The sequence below is a fragment of the Amblyraja radiata genome, chromosome X, assembly GCF_010909765.2.
Source record: "Amblyraja radiata isolate CabotCenter1 chromosome X, sAmbRad1.1.pri, whole genome shotgun sequence".
Taxonomy (NCBI): Eukaryota; Metazoa; Chordata; class Chondrichthyes; order Rajiformes; family Rajidae; genus Amblyraja; species Amblyraja radiata.
The window spans coordinates 6,885,059-6,897,913 of record NC_045999.1 but is presented as its reverse complement, the minus strand read 5'-3'; the positions used below and the strand labels follow the sequence as shown (position 1 = coordinate 6,897,913).

The following is a 12,855-nucleotide window of genomic DNA, read 5'->3' as shown; positions in this document are numbered from 1 at the left end:
TGAGGAAGGACATTCTTGCTATTGAGGGAGTGCAGCGTAGGTTTACAAGGTTAATTCCCGGGATGGTGGGACTGTCATATGCTGAGAGAATGGAGCAGCTGGGCTTGTAAACTCTGGAGTTTAGAAGGATGAGAGGAGATCTCATTGAAACATATAAGATTGTTAAGGGTTTGGACACGCTAGAGGCAGGAAACATGTTCCCGATGTTGGGGGAGTCCAGAACCAGGGGCCACAGTTTAAGAATAAGGAATAAGCCATTTAGAATGGAGACGAGGAAAAACTTTTTCTCATAGAGAGTGGCGAGTCTGTGGAATTCTCTGCCGGTGGAGGCAGGTTCTCTGGATGCTTTCAAGAGAGAGCTAGATAGGGCTCTTAAAAATAGCGGAGTCAGGGAATATGGGGAGAAGGCAGGAACGGGGTTCTGATTGGGGATGATCAGCCATGATCACATTGAATGGCGGTGCTTTTTTGTTTGTTTTGTTTTGTTTATTTTATTAGAAGTTAATACAGTACAAAACAGTACAGTGGAACCTAATTTTAGGTGCCAACTATGTCATACCGTAATCCATTCCATGTACAACCTCTAGTTTTATGTTTTGAGAAGGAAGTAAGCAAGACAAGAAAAAGAAAACGATAGAAAGGGGAAAAAGAGGAAAAATAAATGGTAGAGAATAGAAAAACGTGAAGTGTGTATATAAAAAAAAGTAAAAGTGGAAAGTAGAAATAGGAGAGAAGGCCCCTTAAAAGAGAAATTTTCAGATCTTTATTCGGAGATGTAGATCTATCCGCGGCATGAACTGAAATCAGCAATCTTTACAGTACCGCTGCAACACATGATTCCAAAAAGTCGATGAAAGGAGACCAACTCCTTAAGAATTGGTCATATTTATCTATTAGTCGGAGTGTCATTTCTTCAAGGCGTGCTATGTCCATCATATTCCTAATCCACATTTTAACAGTTGGTATGGTTGTATTTTTCCAAAATTTAAGTATCAATTTCTTTCCAATTATTAACCCATAATTAAAAAAAACGTTTTGGTCTTTATTTAAATTGATATCTTCTACTATTATTCCAAATATAATCCATTCTGTTTTAGGTTCTATTGTGGACTTGAAAAGCTTTGTAAATATATCAAATATATCGCTCCAAAATGTATTCAACTTTGTACATCCTACAAATGAATGTGTTATATTAGCGTTTTGAAACAAACATTTATCGCATCTGGGAGAGACGTTTGGATAAAATTTATTCAACCTCGTTTTTGAATAATATAGTCTATGTAATAATATGAATTGAATTAAATTATGTCTTGCATTAATAGAACAATTATGTGTATTCATCAGATACTTTTCCCATCTATCCTTCGAGATCTTTATCATTAGCTCATGTTCCCAATCTTCTCTTAGTGCTTCTGTTGAGGGTAATTCTCTATATAATATATTATTATAAAAGTATGATATTAGTTTTTGTGAATCAGCCTTAATATTCATTGCTTCTTCTAAAGGGTCCAAAAATATGGTTTGAAATCTATGTGTATACAAAATGCAGTCTAACAAAAGTTTTACACTGATGCAATGTTACTTAAGGAGTCTTAAACTCCAATCCGGACAGATGAAGGCAAGTATACCATTCGCCTTCTTTAACATGTTATCTAATCGTGTTGCTGCTTTCTGGGAGTTATGGACTTTGATACCACGACCCTCTGTACATTAATGCTGTTAAGGGTCTCGTGATCTCAGGCCATAGCTCCCTGAAAATAACAACACAAGCAGATAACATGGCATGCGGTAAAGGACTTTAAACTTTAGAGATATAGCGCGGAAACAGGAAACGGAGGGGTGGGGGGGAGAGAGTGGGGAGGGAGAGTGGGAGGGGGGGAGAGAAGCGGAAGAGTGGGTAGGGAGGGAGGGGTAGAGGGGTAGGGGGAGTGGTGGAAGAGGGACAGAGGGGTAGGGGAAAGGGTGGGGGGTGAGAGGGGAGGGAGGGGGAGAGAGAGGGGGAGGGAGAGGGAGAGGGGTGGGATAAGTGGGAGAGAAGTGGAAGAGTGGGGAGGGAGGGGTAGGGGGAGTGGTGGAAGAGGGACAGAGGGGTAGGGGGAAGGGGCGGAGGGAGAGAGGGAAGGGGGTGCGGTAGAGAGGGAAGGGGGGTGGGGGAGAGAGGGATGGGGGTGGGAGGAGGAGAGGGAGGAGAGGGTGAGGGGTGAGGAGAGGGAGATGGAGAGGGGGAGGAGAGAGGATAGGGGGAGAGAGGTGTGGGGGAGGGTGGAGATGGAGTACCACCATGAGGTACCACCTCCAGTTTAAATTCCATTTGGAATATTTTGGAGGACCAAGAAACCAAGAACCTCCGTGCCGACCAGCATTCAACCTGTATACTAGCACTATCCTACACACAAGGGGCAATTTGTAATTTGTAATTCCACCAAAGCCAATTAACCTACAAACCTGTGCGGGAGGAAACGGGAGCACCTGGAGAAAATCTACACGATCACAGGGAGAACGTGCAAACTCCGTACAGACAGCACCCGTGGTCAGGATCGAACCTGGTCTCTGGCGCTGCAAGGCAGCAACTCTACCACTGAGCCACTCACACTCTTTGAGAGTTGATGGCCAAGACCTCACCCACCATGACCGCGTGGAGTACTTTGACCGTAAGGAAGATCCGAGTATAGACTCCAACTCGTGTTGCACCCGCCAGGTCCTTACCTGAGGAAGGCTTGATGCCGTTGACCAGGGCTTTGCCTAGGGTGGGTTGGCTGGACCTGGAGATGTCATCCCTGTCCTCGGCCCGTGATGCCTGGGTCTCGCTGGCCCTGGAGGCCCGGCTGGGTTTCTCCGCTGCCTCCTTCTCCTTCTTCTTGGTGGAGGCTGCTTTGGGGGACCTCTCGCTGGCGTCCTTGGGCGAGGCAGGCTTGGCAGGGTGCTTGGTCTTGGGGTCCAGCTTGCGGCCCGGCGAGGCGGCCTTGGACTTGGCCGTTTTGCGGGCGCCCTTGGCCTTGTCCTTCAACTCCTTCTTCAGCGGCTTGACCGGTTCGAGGCCCAGCACCTCGGGGTCCACCATGCAGACATCTGGGCGAGGGGGGAGCGGCTGGGGGTCGGCGGCCGGGGCGGGCAGGGGGTCCGGGCCGGGGCCGCTGTTCTTGTCGACGGGCAGGACGTCTCCTTCTTCGTCCGAGTCGATGGGCGCCTCGGCCGTGATGGAGGGGCAGTCCTCTGTCTCGGGGGGCACGTCGGAGTCAGAGTTGAGGGGGGGGGACTCGCTGCCGGAGGTGGGTGGGCTGTCCTGAGCCCCCCGCGGGTGCCTGGGCGCCCGAGGTCGGCTCTGGGGGCCGCTCCCTTCCACCGCCCCCTCTTCCAACTCCGGCTGGGGGCTGGGGTTGATGAAGGAGGGTGACAGGTCGTCCTTGGAGGGCCAGGGTGAGCCCCGCTCTGACGAGGAGATCGAAGAAGGCCGGGCAGCCGGTGTGGTCTCCGCGGCAACACCCGATGCCTGAGGCTCCTCTGTCCCCGATACCGCCTTCACCCCCTCGGCAGCTGTCCCCGTCCCTTCTCCTTCGGGTTTGGGGGCCGACCTTTGACACTCGACCCTGCAGGACAAGGTGGAGTCTTCAATGTCGCAAAGGTAGCCTGGGCTGTGCTCGGCGGGGGCCTGGCCCGGCTCTTCCGTCTCGGCTGCCTGGCTCGGTGCCTCGTCGGCAGGAACCAGCGGCGAAACCTCGACCAGACTCCGCGCCGGGGCGGCAGCTGGGGGGCCGGTGGTCAGGGAGGGGAACGTCCCCGCGGCCGCTTCTTGCCCCACGGGTCGGATCTCCGGACCACCCTGGACATCGGGCGCTGCTCCTTGCGGGCAGGTCGTGAGTTCGTGGGCGGAGCCGGGGGTAGGTGCCCCTTGTTGAGATACTTCCAAATATTCGTCCTTCACCCCCGTGGCCTCGGGTGGGAGAGGGGCGGCAAACGTTCTCTCCTCGCTGTGGGAAGAGTATTTAAACTGAGCACCAGAGGGCTCGGCCTCCTTGGTGGTGAAGGAGTGGTCAATGTGCTCTGGTTGGGCAGTGGTTCGTGGGACGTCCTGGGTCGGGACGTCCGAGTCAGGGAATGGCAGCTTGACCAGCCCCTCGAGGTGCGTGTCTTTGCTGGGTCTCTGCTCCTCCTCTCTCCCAGTGCCCCCCAATTGACCCATGGTAGACCTCTCCCCGGTGGTGGAGGCCATCTCCTCCTCTCTCCTGCAGGGGTAATCAAGTCCATAGTGCAGAACGTCCTTGTGATCAGTGGGACAAGGGAGGTCGCGCTCGACCTGGCCGGGCGAGGTGTGGTCCGTCTCCCATTTGGCCGGGCTCTGCTCCCGAGGTCTCTCCTCCAGCCACTGCTCCGGGCACGGAGACATTGTGCGTGCTCGCCCCTCTGCTCCCGCTCGCACTCCGAGGCTCGGAGCTTTCCCCGTGTCCCACTGCCCCGCCGGTGATTCCTTCTCCGACTTTTCCTTGGCGCCTTTCTCCAGCTCCGAGTCGCTGCTGCTCTCCTCCACCTCCTTCTCGTAGTAGCTCAGGATGTTGGAGTCGGGCTCGTTCTGCCTGGCCGCGCCGATCCCAAACACGTTGGCGTCTGGCCGCGGTGCCACCGCGTAGGGTAGCGAGGGCGACAGGCTGTCTTTGGACTCGGGGCTGCTGAGACTCGACGTCTTCCTTCCATCCGGTGAGACGGGGCTGAGGGAGTCTGCCTGGATATCTTCGCCCAAGCTGTGCTCCAGTGTCGCTCCAGAATGCTCCTTGCCCTTGGCGTCCGACCACGTAGAGGTGGCCAAGACATCTCTGTAGGTCGGGGGGAGAGTCGTGGGAGGTTCTGGGAATTCGGAGAATCCCGTTGTCCTTGCTTCCTGCTCAGCAGGTGTCGCATGTGTCGTGGGTTCGGGACAATGGGCGCCGGACCAGGAGGGCTCCTTCTCTATTGGTGACATGCGGAGGGAAGGTTCTCTCTCGGTCTCCTTGGCCTCCCACGCCACCTCGAACGGTGAGTCCAGCTGCCGCGATAGGTGGTGGAAGCCCCGAGGCTCAACCTCCTTCTGTGGCTCGCTGAGGTCCTCGAGGCCCGAGACCGTGCTTGTCTTGTCCACCTCGGCGCAAGTAAACGCCTTCATCCCAGCGTCGAGGTCCTTGTACCCCTCCGTCGAGGAATATCCTTTCCTCACGGAGGTGTGGGAGTCCTCGGTGTGAAGCCCAGTGCCGCTCCACTTAGCCTCGGAGAAGATCGCAGCGTGGTAGTCCAGCTGAGTGAGAGGAACGTCTTGTTCTTCGGTCGGAGAAGGAGTCGACCGGCTGAAGATGTGTTCATCAGACGTGAAGACCTTCCCATAAGTCAGGGCCGTGCTTTCTCTCAGTACGTCAGTGGGCACACTCCCCTCTGGTGGAAGGTACGCACGTTCTTGAGATGTCCTCCCCTCTTCTCTCGGGATTTCCCCCAACTTCTTTACGTCCTCCTCTCCAGCTGATTCTTTGGATGTGCTGAGAATTGTCCCCACTGTGGTGGTGTCGGCAGGGAGCGTGGACTTCGCTGCGGTCCACGAGTCCTCTGGATGTGGGGAAGTCGCGGCCAAAGGCTTTGACTCCGAGGCTTTGTCAAAGGCACCATCGGAGGCAGGAACGCTCCAAGAATAGTCAGCCCCGCCAGTAGACTCCTTCCACTCCTCTGTGTAGTAAGAATACTTGGCCTCACTGCCCGTCTCCTTGTCTTTGCTCCCGGCTAGCCGATCCTCGGCCATAAATATCTCACTCGGCAGGTCTTCTGGAGATGGCGTTTGGGACAGAGCAGTGGTAACTTTGGTATCCTCTTGCAAGTAATACTGGTAGGAAGATGGATCCCATTTGCTGTAATCGACCGGAGGTTGTGTGTCGGCGATCACCGCACATCTGGAACGCACATCTGTCTCTGAAGGGGACACTCGCTCCCCAGTGGGGCTGGTGTGTGGGGGTTCCCCCGTGTGTAGTTTTGCGGCGATGCCTTCCGGCACTGCTTCATCCGTTACTTGTTCCTTCGGCGTCATTCCACCCGTGGAAACATCTGCCACAGGCTCGCACGTTGGATACAGAGATGGCAACAAGTTGGTCTCTTTTAACTCCACGCCCTTACTGTCAGCTGGGGTCATGTCTTTAGAGATCGGTTGCTTTGAAAGTTCTTCTTCGTCTATTGGCTTTGAGAACTTCCCTGTGATTGGCATCAGCTCTATAATATCAGATAGATCTTCATCTTCGGATGAATAGATTGCCTCGGCTATTTTTTCTGCTTGATCTTTTAATTTGTCTTCTATCTCAATGAGGTATGTACCTGGTGTAACAATTGGCAAGTATCCACATGTAAAATGGACATCTTCAGTTGCTGCATAGCCCTGTTCCGAATCACCACTGGAGATTTTCTGGGTGATAGATTGCAGTTTCTCTTGCATGTCCTTCGATTCCACGGAAACCTTTTGCTCTATGTCCTTGTCCACTTTTCCGGTTGTCCGTTCAATTTCCAGTACAAACTTTTCCGTCTTCTCCACATCCGCAGGTCTCTTTTCTGGATCTTGTCCCATTTCCCCAGAAGCCACGATGCCACTTTCCAGCACATCTGGAGGCTTTGACGGGAAGATGCCCTTTTCCTTCCCTTCAGCATTTTTCTCTGGAAGTTCCTTATCCATCTTTTCAACGTCCTCAACTTTCTTTCCCGTTTCAGCCACCACGTCCTGTTTCGATACCTTGTCAACATCGAACGATTCCTGTTCCAGCTCCTCCTGTTCAATCCTTCCAACAGCCGGACAGGTCTTCTCCAATGCCTTGTGTTCGATCTTAGTATCGCCAATGGTTTTCTTCTCCATGACCTCCTGTTCAGTTTTTTCCACAACTCCAGGGCTTTTTTTCAAGTCTTCTTTCTCACTTCCCACTTTCTCAGTCGTGTCAACATCTAAAGAGATTTTCTCCGAATGCTTGTCTTCCATCTTAGTATCATCGCTAGACTTCTTCACTGGTGTCTCTTGTGCAACTGTCCCAACACCTTCAGTTCCCTTTACCAAATCCTCTTTCCCCATCTTGCCAACATCCACAGGAACCTTCTCTAACTCTTCACATTCTATCTTTCCATCACCAATAGGCTTCTTCACTGCTGCCTCTTCTTCAATCTTCACAACACCTCCAGGTATCTTTTCCAAATCCTTCTTCCCATTTTCTGTCTTCTCAGTCTTTCCGATATCCATGGACATCTGTTTCATTTCCTTGTCTTCAGTTTTACCGTCATTAATAGACTTCTCCTGTATTCCTTGTTCAACCTTTCCGACATATCCAGGTGCCTTTTCCATATCCTCTTTCTCACTCTTTCCAAAATCAATAGATATTTTTCCTAATTCCTCAGGTTTGGATGTTCCAGCACCCATAGATGTCTTCTCTGACACCTCATGGTCAATCTTTTCCAGGTGTTCAACGGCAAAAGGCGTTGACTTTAATTCCTCGTTATCCTCCTCTCCATGGTGAATGGAGACTTCCTTTTCCGATTCTTCCTTCTTCAATTCTTCCTTCTTACTCTTGCCAACATCAGTTGACATTTTCTCCAATTCCTCGTGAAGAATTTTGTCAGTATCTCCAGCTCTTCTCTGCAAATCTTTGTCCATGTGCTCATCTTCGAAAGCCTTGTGCTTCAATTCCACTTTCTCACCAGTTCCAACATCGAGAGAGATCTTCTCCAATTCTTTCTGCTCGACTTTATTATCGTCGATGGACTTCTTGTCGGATATTTCTCGTTCAACGCTTCCAACGTCGCCAGGTCTCTTGTCCAAATCGTCTTTCTCACTTCTCACTTTCTCACTCTTTCCCACGTCAAGCGAGATCTTCCCCAGGTCTTCCTCCTTGCTCTTTGCCTCGTCAGGAGAGATCGCCTTTTGCTCGACTATTTCAGCGGCCGCTGGTTGTTTCTCCGGACTTTCTTTCGTCATTTTATCGGGAACGGTGGACGCTTCCTCTTTGACCGTCTTTTCGATAGATGTTGGTTCTTGCTTGAGAACGTCCAAAGACAACGTCTCATCTTTTGTGGGTTTAGATGCTGGGACGACTTCAGGAGTTGCAGATTTCTCTGCTGGTTTTTCCATCTTTCCAATGTCCTCTTTCTCCTTGAGGAACTCTTCCCGAACCTTTTCAGCGGCAGGCTCTTTCTCCTCGGGTATCTCCGCCTTAGGCAGGGCAGGCTTCCAGTCCTGAATGTCCCTCTCCATCTTCTCAGTTGCAGCGTGTTCCGTTTCGTGTGCATCTTTCTCCATCTTCTCTATCGCTCGGAACTCCGGAGAGTGCATCATGTCCTCTTTTGAAGTCAGGCCAGGCTGGAAGACGTCAGAGTGCAGGGCGAGTTCGCCCTGGGAGACAGGCTTGGGTGGGAGCTCACCAAGTGGACTTTGCCCAGAACTTGACAAATCTTCGCTTCGAAGTGGCTCCTCGGTGAAGAGTGAAGCCTCCTGTGTAGCCTGGTCCTCCAGTTCCGTCTCTACGGAGTCGGTCCTCTCCTCGACGGGCGATTGGTGGAACGGCGTGTGCCCGGCGCTGGTGGGTCCCGACTGCGTTGGCGAGGCCATTTTCACCGTGCTTTCGTCGGGGCTGATACACTTCTCGTTGCTATCCGGCAAGTCATCCTCGAAGTGCAAGGAATGCTTGGGCTTGTTGTCCACGCCCTGAAGGTCCGTGGTTTGGTCGTAAGCGGTAAACTCAGCTGCTAGTAAGGGCGCCGGCGTGCCCATTTCTGGGAACATGGCTGTGTATTGTTCTTTGAGTTTGGTGGGGATCTCAACATTGGGCGTCTGGTCCTCATCATCCTCCTCCTCTTCTTCTTCTTCCTCCCATTCCCCCATCTTCGCAACCGCCTCGGCAATGGGGCGGAAGTCTTCGGAAGGCGGGGACTTGAAGTACTTGTCCTCCTCCAGCGAGGATGTTGGGGAGATGGTGCCCGCGGACGGGATGTAATCCCTGCCCTGGGTGGCCTCTGTCCTGGAGGAAGCCATGCTGTTGACGGTATCCAGCATCAGGGAACTCTTCCCCGTCTCCTCGGTCTGAGGCGCCGTCACCGAGGCCACCGACTGGTCCTCGGCCACGGAGGTGGCGAAGGAAGACATCTTATCGCACTCGGTGATTGAAGCCGCTGAGGAGATGTGCTCCTCCTCAGCGAGCGGAGCCGCCGCCATCTCCGAGGGGTAGACCACTATTTCGGGCTCCATCCTCACAAAGCCCTTGGCCGCCATGGCTCTGATCTCCTTCATCCCGTGGACGGCATCGAAGGACCTGGTGTCGTCCGGCACGGAGATGTTGTAAGTGTCCACCTCGTACTTCAGGTGGGACATGTGGTCCTCTTGCTCGTCGTGTATCTCCTCGTCCGAAATCGTTTGCTCCGTCTCCGAATAGCCGGGGATGGTCTCGTCCTGGATGTAGGAGACGGGCTCGCCCACCGCGCCAGGAGCGGGCAACACGGGCGTTGGCATCGGCTCTTCCTTGGTCTTCGCCAATTTGGCATCCGGTGTTGGAGTTTGCTTCCCCTCAGCTGCGGGCGAATCGCGCTCAGGTAAGTCTTCATCTCGTTTCGCAATGACTTCTTGCTCATCGTGGAGTGTGTCTTCCTTTTCCTTGGCTTTCACCTTCTTATCTTCATCAACACCTTCCACTGTTTCCTCCAGCTCTGCCTTCTCAACCACCTCTTCACCCTCGCTGTCCTCATTCTGTTCCCTCGTCTCCATTGATTCAATGTATCTCTCACATTTCTCCATTTCCTCCTCTTCTGCCTTCCGTCCGACCTCTTTTTCCGATCCTTCTGGAAGTCCGACCTGCTCTTCAGACGGATATTCCTCGCCCACTTCATCCCGTGGGGTTTCTAGTCCATCCTGAGCAAACCCTTCCTCATCTTCCTTCCCTGTCCTCACCACCTTTTCTTCCAACTCACTCATTTCCAGAGACTCCTCCAACGCAGCACCCTCGTCTTCGAGAACCTTCTCCATCGAAGACTCGGGCTGGAGAACCTCGAGAGGTGGGATGTCCTCCGCGGCTGGTGGGATTACCCCCTCGCCCGGAGGTTCGGGAGAGGGTTTGGTGTCGGAGGTGGGTGGTTCAGGGGTCTCCTCCTGGTGAGGACCAACGTCGGGCAGGTCCGGTGGTCTCCCCTCTGCTGCTGTCACCGCGGCGATCTCCCCTGCCTCGGGACGTTGGGCGGGCTCTGTGACCTTGGCCGCCTCTTCAGTCTGCAGCTGCTCAAAGTCCTTGGACAGATCCTCTGGCGAAGACATGACTGACCTCTCCTCCTGTAACTGCACAGTGGTGGACTCTGTCGGGACCTTCTTGACGAGCTTTGGTTCACTCTTTGCCTCCACAGCCTCTTTAGCCACTTTGCTTTTGGCCGGGTCTGATTTCTTGCCTGGGGCCTTGGCTTTGTGTAGAGTCTTCCTGACTTCAGGAGTGAAAGGCTTTAAGTCCGCTTTGATCAGCTTCTTCGATTCCTTCTTGGCCTCTTTCTTCTTCTCATCTTTCTTAACCTCCTTTTTCTCTTCTTTTTTCACATCCTCTTTCTTCACCTCCTTCTTTTCTTTTTTGATCTCTTTTTTCTCCTTGTCCTTCTTCTCCTCCGACTTTGCCAACTTGTCCTTGGCGTGCTTCTTCACTGTCTTCTCCTTGGCCAGTTTTTTCTTTTCCGTTTTAATGGCGTCCATCGCGGCTTTCTCCACCTCCGACTTTGCCTTCTTCTCTTCTTTCTTCTCCAACTTGTTCTCTCTCAACGGCTCCGTCTTAACCTCCGGGTGCTTTGCCGTCGTTTCTTCAGCTGCCTCCTCCTTCCTCGCTGCCTTGGGAGCGGCGGGCTTGGGCGAGGACTTGAGGCTCTCCTTGCTGTCGGTTCTCTGCCGCACTTTGGTCTGCTTCACCGCGGGCGGGGTGATGCCTCCAGCCAGGTCCTTCTGCGTGGCCACAGGATACTTGAGGAAATCCAGGTGCTTCAGCTTCTCCAGCCCTTCCAGGATCTTGTTCTGCGGAGCGTTGCCCGGGAACAAGACCCGGACTATCTTCTCGGAAGGGTTGGCAGGGTGCCACACCACCAGGGCCGTGATGGACGTGAGATATGGGACGGAAATCTCGCCCTCTTTGCCGTTGGGCAGGAGGATGCCAGTCTTGGCTTTGCTGTTCCCTGCCCACTTTTGCATCAGGAACTGCATCTCCTTGCTGTCTTTGACTGGGTTGAGGATGTACATGTCCAATCGGCCAACGCCCATTTTGTGGAAGAGTGAGATGGGGTCAATAGTAGCCCCGACAACTCTGTTGAGGGGCTCGGCTTTGATTCCCAGCTTAGTCAAGTACTGTAGCGACAGGCAAGCTTCTTCAATGCTCCGCTTGACCTTCATAGAGGGTTCCTGCATTTTTAGTTTCTCGGGCACGTTGAAAAAGACCACTCCCAGCTCCGGGGAGATGAGGTTCTTGATCCAGTCGCTGTACGTGGTGGAGCCTTGCGACTGTTCCTCGTCTTGCTCCGCGATCTTCCTCTGGAGCAGCCCGTTAATGCCGGGCAGGTTGTCCGCCCCGATGTGCGTCAGGAGAATGGAGTCGATCCTGTCCAGGTGGCGGACCAGCTTCCAGAAGCACGACCGCCGCTCCGAGCCGCCGTCCACCAGGATGTTGAAGCCGTTGACGGCGAAGAGGGCAGAGTCCCCCCTGCCGCCGGGGAAGATGTAGCAGCATGGCTTGGACAGCTTGAGGAAGCCGCCCGAGGTGGGGGGTTCCAGCAGGTCGAAGGGTGAGGGGACCTCCACCGACTCGGTCAGGTACTCGGTGAACTCCGAGACCCCATCCATCTCCGGCAGTGTGGCTGCTGGGTTCAGCTTGAGGTGGATGAATCCCTGGAGGTTGTGCTGCTTGAGGTTGCTCCAGTCCCCCTCGCCAGGGTGGCAAATGGTGATGCAAGCCTTGGACTCGGCTTCAGCGCTGCTCAACAGCTCCGTCACCTGAAGTAACGACAATTACAGAGCATCAGACAAGTGGAGAGATCAGACAGGTTGGATAGTTTGGTTTATGGATGGGATGGATGGGTTTAGAGGGCAATGGACCAAATGCAGACAAACAGGACCAATCTAGAATGCCAACTTGGTCGGCATGGATACAGTGAGCTGAAGGGCCTGTTCCCTTGCTGTACAGAAGTGGATACATCTACGACTTTTGAAGGATATTTGGACAGATATATGGATAGGAAGAGTTGAGATAGGGGCCAAATGCAGGCAACTGGGACTAGCCCAACATGTCCAACTTGGTGGGCATGGACAAGGTGGGCCGAAGGGTCTGAGTCCATGCTGTACAGAAGTGGATACATTTACGACTTTGGACAGATGGGAGAGGATATTTGGACAGATATATGGATAGGAAGGGTTGAGATGGGGCCTAATGGGACTAGCCTAACATGCCCAACTTGGTCGGCATGGACAAGGTGGGCCGAAGGGTCTGAGTCCATGCTGTACAGCTCAATGACTCTGACTGTAAGCACCATCCAGTCACAGTATATAGGTCACCACTTCAGGCCTCCTGATTGCACGTGGGATCATCAGGGCAAGACTGACAAGGATAATGTCAGTGATGGAAGGACCTGTAATTAAACGCAATGCTTGACACATTCGCTCTTTAACAACCAATTGATAAAATACAATTTTAAATAGCGACTTGCTTTAGTCTGGAATAAATGTCAGGAAAGGACAGTGAGCAGATTTAATAAAGGAAATTGGATTACAAATTAAGTGGAAATAATGACAAGGCTCGGGGGAAATAAAAAGAGTGGGATTAATTAAATATCTTTAAGCCACCCTCCACGTTCTGCAATATTATGATCTGAGAG

The 12,855-nt window shown here is 52.9% G+C and overlaps 1 protein-coding gene across 1 annotated transcript in view; it reads right to left on the bottom strand.

Annotated features, from left to right (window-relative positions):
• The window catches only part of LOC116968225 (microtubule-associated protein 1A-like), a 101,832-nt gene that overhangs the window by 8,661 nt on the left and 80,316 nt on the right, over positions 1-12,855 (bottom strand). The window contains exon 5 of the mRNA XM_033014904.1: positions 2,707-11,977. Coding sequence (XP_032870795.1) covers positions 2,707-11,977 — 9,271 coding nt within the window. The remainder of the gene's footprint in view (positions 1-2,706; positions 11,978-12,855) is intronic.